This window comes from Hyperoodon ampullatus, assembly GCF_949752795.1.
Source record: "Hyperoodon ampullatus genome assembly, chromosome: 3".
In the NCBI taxonomy this organism is placed as follows: Eukaryota; Metazoa; Chordata; class Mammalia; order Artiodactyla; family Ziphiidae; genus Hyperoodon; species Hyperoodon ampullatus.
Genome location: NC_136916.1, coordinates 55035259 through 55049517, shown reverse-complemented (window position 1 = coordinate 55049517; position 14259 = coordinate 55035259). Strand labels below are relative to the sequence as shown.

General features: G+C 47.1%; 1 protein-coding gene across 1 annotated transcript in view; it reads right to left on the bottom strand.

Moving 5' to 3' along the window:
- Positions 1 to 331: 331 nt before the first annotated feature.
- ANKDD1A (ankyrin repeat and death domain containing 1A) overlaps positions 332 to 14259 on the bottom strand; it is a gene marked incomplete at both ends in the record, with an annotated part of 37210 nt that continues 23282 nt past the window's right edge. Inside the window, 11 exon segments of the mRNA XM_079699082.1 lie at positions 332 to 516; positions 1504 to 1575; positions 1578 to 1607; positions 3549 to 3648; positions 3652 to 3753; positions 6160 to 6255; positions 7539 to 7621; positions 7624 to 7636; positions 9264 to 9362; positions 12694 to 12768; positions 12772 to 12792. Coding sequence (XP_079555208.1) covers positions 332 to 516; positions 1504 to 1575; positions 1578 to 1607; positions 3549 to 3648; positions 3652 to 3753; positions 6160 to 6255; positions 7539 to 7621; positions 7624 to 7636; positions 9264 to 9362; positions 12694 to 12768; positions 12772 to 12792 — 876 coding nt within the window.

Sequence of the window (14259 nt, the reverse complement as noted above, 5' to 3'; positions counted from 1 at the left end):
TAAAAGTCAGGGATTGAATTAAGGGCAGTCCTTCTCGTAAGGGATGGATGGAGCCCTTCGCCAGGTTGGGGAGACAGGAATGCTGAGTTTGGCCCCGGACCTCACCACCTGATGAGCTGCTTATCCACCCTGTGCCTAGAGTCCTCTCTGAAAAGACATCCCTTGCACCACAGGGGGCTGCTGTGAGGCTCCAGTGAGATGCAGGAGATGAAAGTAAACTGAGAGCTGCAAAGGACCATACCTCTGAGAAGGGATTACCTGCAAAACCTGAGACAGGCCCCCGTGAAAAAGATCACAAACATTTGCCTGCTGGTCCTGCCTAATATGGGTTTCAGTGGAAGCAGCTGAAAATCTGTTTACAGTAATTGTTTTTTAAGACCTTAAACAGTGGTCCTCCTCTGTTCAGTGGCCCCCACTCTGAGGTCCCATGCTCCTGAAGGTCCAGTCCCTCCAGGTACATGGCTGTGCACTTCCTTGGGGCGCTAGAGTCATCGTTTGCTTTCTTCCTGATGCTTTCTGCAAAAGACAAGAATCCTGTTGCCTCTGGTTGCCTGAGCGCTGCCTCACAAGGCTAGTTTGATGTTTTAATTGCCTGCAAGAATTTGTGTTAAAAGAAGATGCAGAATAATATTTAAGAACATGCTGGAAGAAGAACCAAGTCATCTCTAATTCCTCCCCTCTGAAATGACTGTTTTCGCACCTTGTGTGTGGCAGCTGGGGGAGACCGACCACACAGGGGACTTTCCTCTTGCCCCTTGATAACGTGCTATCAACGCTTTTCCTTGTTGCCAAGTGACTGATATACCTTCATTACTATGGATGGCTGCCTAGTACCCCATCCTGTGGTTGCCCTGTAATGCACCATGGCAATGGAGGTTACAGAGTTTAAGCCTTTTTCATCATGAGCAGATTTTGTTTTTAATGAGGGATCATTACTAGAACCTGTTACTCCGCTTGCCTGATGGTTCTACGTGGTGCCCTGAATCGCAAATCCCAAAAAAAGCTTTTGGGATTGACAGACTCAAATAGGTTGTGACGGCCTCAGAACTTTTATTTGACCAAATCTTACTGGTTCAACTCATCTTAAGCCAGTTTTGGCCCATAGGTCTTAATGTTTTTTAAAAAAAAACCCTGCAGGCTGTTCCCACCTTATTCCAAACTGGAGAGAAAAAAAAAATCAATGTAGTATAGAGAGCTGGATAGGAAGAGATTGTAGCTTCAGTGGCCTTGGGGCTGTGAAGGTCATAGGGATCGTCTGGGTCACCCTCATGGCACAGATGGGGAGACTGGGGCCAGGAGGTACTGTGAGTTGCCCAAGGCTCGGTCTGGGTTCCAGGAGGAGGCAGGGCTAAGGACCATCAATCTGGAAGGTTCAGAGCCAGCGCCACAGCGCTGTGGTCTGAGCAGCCCTGGAGGGCCCTGCTGCACTCCAGCGGGGCCATGCAACTCTGACTCTGCGCCCGGCGCTGCCCTGAGCAGGAGCCGGGCAGGGGGGACACTTACCAGCCAGGTCCCTCCTGCCAGTGGCGACGAGGCCTTTGAACAGCGCTCTGCTGGGGTTCTCACTGGCTGTAACCGGTGCCCGTGCTCCCGGTAGCTCTTGGTGCCTGAGGATCGTGAGGGGAGAAAGAGAGAGAGAGAAGGCGCCAACCCCGCCTGCCTTACCAGAGCCAGGCCTGAGCACACCCCTTACCGCCACCAGCACATCAGACGCTTCTCCAAGTGCCAGCAGAACTCAGCCCAGAGATGGGGAGGGCATGGGAGGAAGGGGAGGAGCAGCCTTATATGGGATGGGGGGTGGAGTTTTGTGTCAGGAACACCTGGATCTCCCCAGTGCCAGGCTTTCCCCTGAGCATCCACCATGTATCCTATTGGTGTCACTGGGAAGAGAGAAAGAATTGGCATTCACTGTGGTACCACGATGCACACATGACTATACAGTTCATCTCTCTGGCGGCTCACAATAACCTATGACTTGCATGCTAGTGGCCCTGTTCTTTCCCCTGAACCAGTGGTTCTCAGCCATAAGTGCTCATTGGAAACACCTGGGAGGCTTTAGCAAACACTGACACCTGGGTCTCCCTCCCCCTTCTGAGATTCCTAGTACTTGAGTCTGGGTGTGGCCTAGGCAAACAGATCAGTGTTAAGCCTTCCCAGGTGATTCCAATGTTTGGAAAATAAGTGCCCATGCTCTTCAGTGCCGGTGGTGGGGTTAACTTGTTATTCAACTGTGACCAGGTCAGCTCTCCCAGCTGGGGACAGACGGTCTGGCACAGCCATGGGGGCACAGCCATCAGGTCCAAGTCAGTCAGCCACTGCGTCCCTAATGTTCTGGTGTCCGTGGGCCCCCAGCAGGCACTTCCTCCTGGTGCTGCTCGTGATGTAGCAGTTTCATTTGACCCGTTTATTCACTACCCCTTGTCCCCAGCCCTGTAATTTACCAGTGCTCCTTTATCCGCATGGGTAATAGAGTTCACTTGTGGACTCCCCACTCTATTCCACTACCTGATTTGCATATGTTTATGTCAGGTATCTCTCTGTGTTAAATATTTTAGCTTTCTAAATTTGAGTCTGGTTGAGTTAGACCCTCTTCGTTTTTTTCCTCCAGAATATTCATTTATATATTCACTATTCTTTCAGATGAACTGTAGAATCCTTTAGTCAAGTTTCAAAAACCTCTTATTTTGATTTGATTAAAATTGAATCAAAGCTTTAATATGGGGAAAATCAGTATTTACATGACACTTTTTTTAGCTGGAAATACAGAATGTCATTCTACTTACCCAAGTCTTCTTTTATAGTTCAAATAATTTATATTGTCTTACTCATATGTCATTCGTATTTCTTCTTAGAAACACACACTATTGTAAATGGAGTATATTTTTACATATATTTTAATATATATTATATATATTTTAAAATATTTTAAAATATACATATTTTTACATATATATATATTTTTTGCATATATATACCTCTATATATTTTGCCCACTTATTGATGGTACAGAGGAATACTATGGTGTTCATATATTTAATCATGTTTAGCCATTTCATTGAATTATTTTATTCTAAGAGTTTTTCCATTGGTTCTTCTGGACTTGCTGTGTGTGTGTGTGTGTGTGTGTGTGTGTGTGTGTGTGTGTATCTCATCTGAAACTAATAAATCTCTCTCTTCCTTTCCAGTATTTACACTCAATTTCTATTTCTGTTTCATGCCTTAATACCAGGGCCAGAATTTCCAAATAGATGTTAAATAATAGTGGCAACGGCAGCTCCTCTCCTTTTTACAGGGAGCACCTTTAGTTTCATGTGTGAATGATGGGTTTCAGCTCAAGCTGATTCGTGAAGAATGTGAAGTTCACAGGTCAGTGTGGAGGGAGGGGCAGAGGGTCCAGTCTGGGTAAAGGCCTGGAGAGGGGAAGAGCACGTGATGTGTTGGAAGTGGCGTGTGGCTTGCTGAGGCTTTTCCCCCAGAAGCACAGAAAACACCCCACGTGCCCCCACCCCTCCACCCGCTTGCTCTGGGGCACCAAGGCAAGGTGGTACCTGTCCACTGTTGCTCGATGGCGTGGACGTGGGCCTCAGTGAACTCCCAGCAATACACCAGCTTCTTCCACTTGTGGGGCTGCAGGCACCTGGAGGCCAGTCACCACAGCACAGAGCGGAGCTGCTGTGTTTCCTGCTGATGGTCCTGCTTAAAGGTCAAGCTCCTCCCAGAGGGGTCACAGAGGTCCCTGCATGAGAGCTGGTCCTGTGGGGCAGATCCCAGAAATGCAGCAGCTGTCTGGGAGAAATCCCTGCCCGGCTCTCCCTCGTGAGCCTGGACACAGAACTGGTGTCATCACAGGCCTGGGGTATAGTGTCCATTACTCTGGTTTCTGACTCTGTGCCTTGCTTTGAGTGCTGGAAACTGAGTTGCTTACACTGTTTCTCATCCAGAATTCCTTTTCTCACCTCCCTGTCTCTCAATCCCATTGCCACAGTCAAAAGACCACCTGGGTGCCACCTCTTCCAGGAAGCCTTCCCATTTCTCTCTTTTCTTTGTGTTCTTATAGCACGAGTGTGAGTAGAATGACTCAGCAGCTGTGGCTAAAACCAGGCAAGCCAAGAATCAGGCACGAACTAAACTTGCCAAGTGACAACAAGTAGAGAAGGTCTGGGTTACAGAATTCTTTCTATGCAAAGCAGGTGATAAAATGAGAGGTTACCAAAAATTATGTAATAGCTTAAGTTAAACCCACAAAAGTCTTAGTTAAAGCCACAAAAGCCCCTCGAAAGGATATGGATGCAGATTTCTAGTTGTTAAAAAGCTCAGGTGATCACTGTAAAGTAAAGGTGCTGTTACAGTGGAGGATTACTGAACTGAATGTCAATATTATGACATAGTATGAGTGTGTTTCGTGTTTGGTAATTGCAATCATTGCTGCTTTTGTTGTGGTCATCCATTTACAATGTTTGGTGTCAGTTTATTTATCTCTTGTAAAAATAAAATACAGTGTGTGTGTGTGTGTGTGTGTGTGAAAAAAAAAAGCTCAGGTGAGTTCTGGCATCTGCAGCTCTGAATCTTACATCCTGGTTAACTGTGTCTGGCCAGTCACCTAAGAGGTGACGACCTGGGAGCTTGGCTCTCTCCCGGGGTGGTAAAAACTGTTTCTTTAGAGCAGTGTTCTCAGCTGCATCTTACATTGGGATCATCTGGGAGCTTTAAGAACCACAGAAGCTTGGCCTTTACCCCCTAGATTCTGATTGAATTGGTCTAGGGGTAGGAAGGAGGGATTTGTGATTCTAACTGCACCACTGCCTTAGTGTTGAAAACTTTTAAAGCCTGAGGTGGTTTAAAATTAAGCATAGAGATGAATCAGTTCATCACACCATTGGTATTAATATTTAGGAGTAATCTGTTGTATGTAAAGGGGTTGTAATATTTATGAGAATCCAGCATGTCAGTGAAAGAGAAAATCTTACGATTCCTATGGAAATTTATCAATTGATTGATTTTTGGACAGTGATTTTTTTGAGAAGTGTAAGAGAAGTTTACTAAGTTTGTAAACAATATCAGAATGTTTATGATATTTGAGATTCACTTTATAGGTTTAATTTATTGGATTTAATGGGATAATTTAAGAATTTAGGAAGCATTTGAAGTGCTTAAAAAGAAAACCTATTATATTAAATTTATTCTTTCAGTTTAAAACGTTAAGGTAGTTTAATTAAGCTTAAACATGGGACCAAACTTTAATCAAAAGGCTTCCTTGAAAGTGACTGTTAAAATTTACTAGTTGTATAAATATAATAATAAGGTTGTAAAAATAAATTTAAAAGTTTGAGGAAAAGTAGAATTTAAATTTTGTAAACAATTTAGTATTAATTTCTAAAACTGAAATAAATGCAAAAATTTATTTTCTGTGTATAAAAGCAACCATTAAGGACAACAAAAAATCTCTCCACCCACCCCCATTTGCTGACACTGGAGCTGCAAATGCAGAACCTTAAATCTGCCACTCCTCTTTCCCAAATCCACAGCAGATATCACTAATCAATCCCAGCACACTTTCCTTCTGGGCTCAGAAAGTTGCCTGAATAGAACACCCCAAGCCACAATTCCAATCACCTGGAGCTGACTGAGCTGGAACCAATTTGCCATTTCTTTATTCATGCATAAATGCATTCATCCATCAACCAGGAGCTAGAGCAGGGTCTACTAGTATCTCCACACTGGCACGGACCTCAGTCAGCCTTATTTCATTTTTTTTTTTTTGCGGTATGCGGGCCTCTCACTGCTGTGACCCCTCCCGTTGCGGAGCACCGGCTCTGGACGCACAGGCCCAGCGGCCATGGCTCACAGGCCCAGCCGTTCTGCAGCATGTGGGATCCTCCCGGACCGGGGCACGAACCCGCGTCCTCTGCATCGGCAGGCGGACTCTCAACCACTGCGCTCCAGGGAAGCCCAGTCAGCCTTATTTCAGTGTGGTTTGGGTGTTCACCCACCTCTGGATGCCCTCAAAGAACCCTAGTGTTAGGTAAGGCAGGGATTATCACTCGCTTGGAAACTGAGGGGCCTCTGAATTGGTCAGGGCTGGGGTTCAAAGCCAACTCCAGCTGAAGCCATGGCCACTCCCTTTCCAACACGGAGAGACCAAGCGCAGGGTCTCAGTACCTTCTCCCATCTGTAGAAGCGATCGGCTTTTATGATCATGTCCACCAGGCTGACATGGTTGATGTGGGCGGCCGCTGGCAAGGCGGTTTTTCCTTGCTGCGGGTAAGAAGGGAGAAGGGAAGCCAGAGTTCCTATAAGAGGGTGTAGGGTGGCCTCTAGCACTGACTATAGACCCTCCTGCCCAAAGAAAGTGGTTTCCAGCAGTCTACACTGGAGAGCAGAAGGGTTTTCTGGGAGTAACTCTGGGTGTGGAAAAGTCACAGGTAGAATAAGGCAATAATTCCAGCAACCACCTCTTGTGTTCCTCTAGAATAGGAGGACTTAAAGCTTATAAAACTCAGCCTGGGGCTTCCCTGGTGGCGCAGTGGTTGAGAGTCCGCCTGCTGATGCAGGGGACACGGGTTCGTGCCCCGGTCTGGGAAGATCCCACATGCCGCAGAGCAGCTGGGCCCGTGAGCCATGGCCACTGAGCCTGCGCGTCCGGAGCCTGTGCTCCGCAACGGGAGAGGCCACAACAGTGAGAGGCCCGCATACCACAAAAAAAAAAAAAAAAAAAACAACTCAGCCTGCATAAGTCTTCAAGGTCATCTGTGAGATAGATGTTACCAGCCTCATGCCTCAGATGAAACCAGAACCCAGAGAAGGGGCTTGGGCTCCTGTGTCAAGTTTACTGCCTCCCCTCAGGTTTCCAGCCCTTTGCTCCAGGCCTCTGGCACAGTGCTGGCCTCCACCACCTCCAGGGACCTGCGGGGAGATGGGAAGCTCCTCTTCAAGCTTGGCCAGCTGCCCCGGGCCCCAGCTTCTCTCCCAGGAAGCAGGAAGCCCTTCCCAGGTCCAGCCCCAGGGCCTGTTCCCTGCCCCCATCTCTTTCCCATACCATCCCAAGGGCTGGGCCACGTGTGCAAGGGCCCCTCCCCTCATGAGCCTGTGACCTCTTCAGCCTCATACTAAGCCTTCAGCTCTTCTCGAACTTCTGGCCACCTGAGGAGGGGGCCACCCCAGAAGCACCGTGACCCGGGAAGCTTCCCCCAACCCTGTTTCACACGTATGGAATTGTGGGGTGGTGACATGCTCTCTTCCCCTCTCCCCAGCAGATGACTCAAGGAGCTCAAAGTCTGATGGGGGCCATGAAACAGAAGACAAACATATCACAGGCAAGGACCAGGAGAGGGGCGGGCCAAGTGCTGAGGGACCTCAGGGGAGGCAGGGGAATGTGATGGAGGGGCAGGAAGGCTTCCTGGAGGAGGTTGCCTTTGAGCTGATATATAACAGATGGGAAGCCTTGAACATTCTGGGAGCAGGAAGCATTTGCATCAGGGTCTCTGGCAAAGAGGGAGTCATGAAAGCTTGCAAGGGAGGTTGGTTGTGAGCAGAGGTACCTTATCTCTCAGGTTTAAGTTAACCCCAGCAATGAGGAGAATATCCGCTATGTTCTGCCAGGCGTGCTTGGCGGCAAGGTGAGGGGTGTCTGCTGCCTCTGGAAAAGAAGCCAAGAGGACGGAGAGCAGAAAAGCATGTAGAGATGGCCTGTGGCTCAAAGCCAGGACAGGACCAAGGTGGGTACACTCCCAACTGGGCCTTAACAGAGTTTCTCTAAGAAGTTATGTGGGGCTTCCCTGGTGGCACAGTGGTTAAGAATCCACCTGTCAATGTAGGAGACACAGGTTCAAGCCCTGGTCTGGGAAGATCCCACATGCTGCAGAGCAACTAAGCCCGTGTGCCACAACTACTGAACCTGTGCTCTAGAGCCCATGAGCCGCAACTACTGAAGCCCAGGTGCCTAGAGCCCATGCTCCCAACAAGAGAAGCCACCGCAATGAGAAGCCTGCGCACCACAATGAAGAGTAGTCCCTGCTTGCTACAACCAGAGAAAAGCCCGCGTGCAGCAATGAAGACGCAACGCAGTCAAAAATAAAAATAATAATGGTAATAAAATAAATTTATATAAAAAAAGAAGTTATGTGGGAGGGTAAACTGGATTTAATCATAAACATAATACTTAGCAAACTTAGTAAATAACAAAAAAGTAGAAAGAACAAAGAAAAAATACCACTCGCTATCCCACCTAAGTCAACCTCTGTTAACAGTCTTAGTACATTTCTTCTAGTATTTTCTTTAATGCAGAATGTTTTTAGTTTTATGGTTTTACATATTTGAGATCATCCTGTATATACATTTTGCATCTGTATAACTTCCTGCATATTATAAACTCTATAAACACCATTTGTTTGGCGGTATGCGGGCCTCTCACTGCTGTGGCCTCTCCCGTTGCGGAGCACAGGCTCTGGTCGCGCAGGCTCAGTGGCCACGGCTCACGGGCCCCGCCGCTCCGCGGCATGTGGGATCCTCCCGGACCGGGGCATGAACCCGTGTCCCCTGCATCGGCAGGCGGACTCTCAACCACTGCACCACCAGGGAAGCCCTATAAACACCATTTTTTGTAACTCCATAAGAGCCTATCTATGCCTATACCATAATTTAACCAAGCACTTCTCTCTTATTAAGTATTTGGGGCCCTTTTTGAAATGAAAACTGATAGACTGCTACAACAAATATCTTGGTGCATGAGCTCTTAATATACTTCTGAAGCTCAACTCTCAGACGTGCAAATACTGACCATTTTAAAGGTATATGTTATATTCTGTCAAATTGCTTTCCACCACTAGTGGTTGTGTGTGGCGGCCCTGAGGATTGTATGGTTGGGGGGTGGATTGTGGGGATGGGGATTTTAAAACGCTCCTGATTGATCACAACTTCAGGACTCAGAGGCTTCTTGTTATACAAGATTAACCCAGTCACCCCTGCCCTGGGAATTTTCCCTAAGGGAAAAAAAAATCAATGAAAGGAAAAGGTTGCATGTAGCAAAATGTTTACCACAGTGTTCTATACGTCATGACAAAAACTTGGAAATACTCAAATGTTCAAAATAGAGGAATGGTTGATAAAATAATGCTACCTTCAACAAATATTCGAACAACTTTTGACAAGCTGAAAGAGCAATTCCTTAATTCTGGGCCAGGCTAGTAGACCACCGTCAAGCCCTGCCAACCTGGGAGGATGCCCAGAGGCTCCATGGGGCCCAGATGGTTTCTGCAGCCAATTACATTGTCAGCGGCGTCCAGGTCACTGCTGGTGTCGATGAGGAGCTGCACCAGGACGGGGAAGTTGTGCCTCACGGCGATGTGCACAGGAGAGGCGCCCTGCTGGGGGCGGGTAGAGACGCACAGATCAGTTAATGGGTCCCTCCCAGGACTGCCCAGCTGCAGGCTGGTGCTAGAAGATGGGAGTTGGGAGGAGTACAGTAAGTCCCCTACGTACGAACATTCAACTTGCAAACTTTCAAAGATGCGAGCGTGCGAGCGTGCGTGCGCGTGTCCGATCACATAAATTAATTCACGTCTGGCGTACATTGTCACATGCGTGCATCCTCTACTAGTCGTGCTTTTGTGTACTTTACTGTACAGTACTATTGCTATGCAACACGAGGAGCTTACTGATGAAGACCTGATGGAACTGGAGGCTCAGATAAAGGACAAAGAGACACAAAAGGAAGAAGAAGTAACTGAAGAAACGAAGAGATTCATGATGCAGGAAATGCACGTGGATTTTCTTTATTTGAGGAAGCACTGTTAGTTTTTGAGGCACAGGACCCGAACACAGAACGGTACACGAAAGTTGCAACAGCCGTTCAGCTGCTGTGTCATCTATGACGAGAAAAAAAGAGCTACTACCCAGACATCACTGAATCATTTTTTCAAGAGGGTAGATAGAATTGAATCCAGCAAGGAACCAGAACCTGTGCCATCAACGTCAGGCATGAGTGAAATTGCAGCTTGCCCTCCATCTCCTGTTGCTGATGATCCTTCAGCTCTACCATCTCCCACCTCCTCTCCCCACCTCCAGTCAGTAACTCTTCTTGCCTGTTCACTCAATGCCAGCCCCTGTATGCCAGCTGTTGTACTGTACTACTGTACTTTTCAAGGTACTGTACTGTAAGATTAAAAATGTTTTCTTTATTTTTTGTGTTTGTTTTTTATGTATTATTTGTGTGAAAAGTATTATAAACATATTACAGTACAGTACTATGTAGCCAATTGTGTTAGTTGGGTATCTAGGCAAACTTTTTTGGACTTATGAACAAATTGGACTTATGAATGTGCTCTCGGAACAGAACTGGTTCATGTGTAGGGGACTTACTGTATAGATAGTGCTTCTGAGTTTGGACCTTCTCACTTCTCAGATGACATGAGTGGCCTGAGGAATTTACAGCCCACAGCCTGAATCCCTTGGGCCACGATTGATCCTCAAGGTGGGTGGGAGCCTGAAATCCCAAGTTTGAGACCTTGCCATGCCAGGAACTCACTACGTGACTTTGGGCAAGTCATCTCGCTTCTCTGCTGCTCTTCATCTGGCAAGTGATGCTTGCTGAGGTCCCTTCTAGCAACAACACCTTAAGATTCTCTGCTATCTCATTTACTCCACACATGAACCTAGCAAGTATATAGGAATGGTATTCTTATTCGTACTTTCATCTTACAAATGAGAACACTTAATAAGTTCATAAAAACTTACATGACACACCCAAGCACACATAACTAATAGAAACCCTGTGTTACTGGACTTTCTACCCCCGGCATCTAGGTAGGTGCTCAACAACTATTTATGTATGAAATGAATGAGTGAGAGAGCCAGCCAGGACCAGAACAGAGGTCTCACCCAAACCCAACATTCACCCAAGGCCTCACTCAAGGCTGGAGGACTCCATCTCCAGTGGTTCCCTGTGAGCACTGACTACATGACAAAGTGGACATACTGCCACAGCATCCTTCTGTCTAGGTGTATGGTGACACACATCTAGTAGAATAGTACAAAGCCAGAAAAATCAATGGGATAGATCTATACTTACTGTGGAAAAACACCCTCACATGTTGAGTACCAAAAGGTGACAGAACAGAACACACACACATACAACAAAAATTCCCATGACTGCCATTACTAGTTTAGGCCAGAAAAAAACAGTTTATGGATATTGGAGAAGAAGAGTTAAACTATATGATTACTAGTAGGCAACGTGACTGTATATCTACATAGGTCAAAATAGTTATTATACCTCCACCAAAAAAAAAAAAAAAACCTCTAGCAAAATCAATGAAAAGTCATATAGAAGATAAAAATACCAAAGTCAATAGCATTCCTGTATTGAATGCCCACAAGAAATTACATATTTTAAAAAGATAGTCTATTTGCAATGACGGCCAAAATATATAAAGTACCTATGAAGAGTATAATTGGAAATGGCTATTACAAAGGCAAACAAAAACCATAGAACATCACTGAGGGATACAGAAGAAGACATAAAGAAATGGCGAGACATGTTTGTAGTGAAAAAATAAAATATTACAAAGATGACCATTTTCTCTTATATTATTTACAGGCTTAATGTAATCCCAAACCCAAATAGCAATAAATGACAAAAAGTATTCTGAAACACATCTGGAAAAAAATTTAAAAACCTAGGTAAAACTACCACAGAATTTCAGCGGTGTCCTCAGATCATTGCTAGATAACTGTGAAATCAAAATCAGGCCAAAAGAAGGTCTACTGTGAGGGCTTCCCTGGTGGTGCAGTGGTTGAGAGTCCGCCTGCCAGTGCAGGGGCCACGGGTTCATGCCCCGGTCCAGGAGGATCCCACATGCCGCGGAGTGGCTGGGCCCGTGAGCCATGGCCGCTGAGCCTGCGCGTCTGGAGCCTGTGCTCCACAACGGGAGAGGCCACGACAGTGAGAGGCCCGCGTACCGCAAAAAAAAAAAAAAAAAAAAAAGGTCTACTGTGAGAGTGAATGGGCAGACATTGGAAACTGGCTCAAGTGCACAAGTCGGATGGGCTAGGAAATTTATCAGAGCTCTAATGGTGGCTCTCCAGGAAGCAGCAGGCCATGGAGATAAAATAACCAAGGACGCTGGATATGGCCTCCATCATCCTGGAAATAAGTCTGTGGGAATGTGGTGGGAAACAGGAGTGGCAAGAGAGCAAGTATTGCTTTTCATTGTTTTACATTTTATTTATAGAAACCTAAAGAATCAAAAAGAACAAAAGGCATCTGGTGAAAAGCCTTCTTCCCACCCTCAACACCCATCTGCTCTGTTGTCCCCACTCCAATGGTAACACCTTACAAAGCCATAGTACAATATCCCAACCAGAACACTGACATTGATAATACCCACCCTCTTACTTAGATCTCCCCAGTTTCACTTGTAGTCATTTGTATACATGTGTGTTCTATGTAATTTTATCACACGTGTAGGTTTGTGTATCCCTTACATAGTCAAGATGCAGCACAGTTCCATCACCATAAGGGTCCCTTGTGTAGTCCTTTTATAACCACACCCTCCTCCCTTCTCTGCCCCACGCCCCCATCCCTAGCCCCCCGCCACCACTAATCTGTTCTCCATTTCTATTTTGAGAAGTGAGGTCCTGGGAGACTCGGCAGTTTATCCCCCGCCTCCTCATCTTCCATCCAGGACCCACACGTACATGATCAGCCATGTCAGTGCTGCCTCCTGCATGGACGAGGGCCCAGGCCATGTCCTCAGAGCCACCAAGGGCTGCTTAGTAGAAGCAGCTCTGCTTTTTCTAGAGGGAAACAGGCATCAGTGCAGCATACTAAAGACCCCTCACAGCAGGGTTTACAAAGCACTTTGAGATTCATTATCCCATTCACAGCTCACAATCCCCCTGGGATTATTATCCCCATTAAACCCTGAGACAGGAGAAATCAATGACTTGCTCAGGCCTAGTGACTAGTAAAAGGAGTTCACTATGGCCTCAGGATTTTCCTCACCTCCAGTCACAGACTCCGGAACAAAGGCCAAAGCCTTCACAATTCCTTAGCCAGTAAAGACACGTGGAGTATAGACGCTGAGGAGATGGTTTTCAAGGAGGGGGACCAGTAAGATTTACCTGTACAGGGCAAATCCCACCCAGCATGTACTGTCCAGCTGCAGCTGGTCTAAGCACATCCACAGAGGAGCCTGGCAGGGCCAGAGGGAGGGCTTCTTCCTGGATGAGACTTCATCTCAGGCAGGACCCACTAGGTAACCAACTGTCCCAGATTGCCTGGGACTGAAGGTTCCCTGGATGTGAGACTTTCTGTTTTAAAATCAGGATAGTATGGGGCAGACCAGGATGAGTTGGTCACCCTCCCAAAGTCGAGTCTGAGCAAGTTTACAGGGTGGCTGGGAATCCATCCACTTCCCTGTGGGAAATGCAATCACTTTAGGTTTGCCCCCTCCTCAGAGGCCCTGCTGCACGACACTGCCAGACGTGGGAGTGTCAGAATAGACCATGGCCTCTGCCAGAAACCTCAAGTCAAGGCTGGAGCACGAGACCCAGTGAGGTGGGCAGCTCCAAGCCACCAACGACCACCAGCTGGATCTAAGCCCCTGAGTCTCTAAGCTCCCGTGCTGTTACTGCTGGGGAGGTGGCCATGGCATGACCTGGCTGTGCCCCCTCCCAGTGCCTGGTGCTGGGCACAGAGAAAGGGCCTTTCTGACTAAGGAGCAACACCTTGCTGATGGAGGTGAAACAGGAGTGAAGGGGGCAGGGCACAACCTTTAAAAGAATGACATATGGGCTTCCCTGGTGGCACAGTGGTTGAGAGTCCGCGGGCCGATGCAGGGGACACGGGTTTGTGCCCCGGTCCGGGAAGATCCCACATGCCGCGCAGCGGCTGGGCCCGTGAGCCATGGCCGCTGAGCCTGCACGTCCGGAGCCTGTGCTCCACAACGGGAGAGGCCACAACAGTGAGAGGTCTGTGTACCGCAAAAGAAAAAAAAAAAAAAAAAAAAGAATGACATAGCCACAGTACATGATGAAAACTAATGAGAACCAACTAGGTCCAAGATGGCAGAAGATTCGACCTCCAGTAGACCTTGAGCCTCATTATATGCTCACTGTAATACCTTAGCATGCTAAATGAGACACCCACCAGCGCCATGACAGTTCTGAGGCTAACTATAAAAGGCCAAAAAGTGGGCAGTGGCCCAATTTCTGGAAACTCCTGCCCCTTCCTCAAAATAGTTGGAATAATCCTCCCACTCA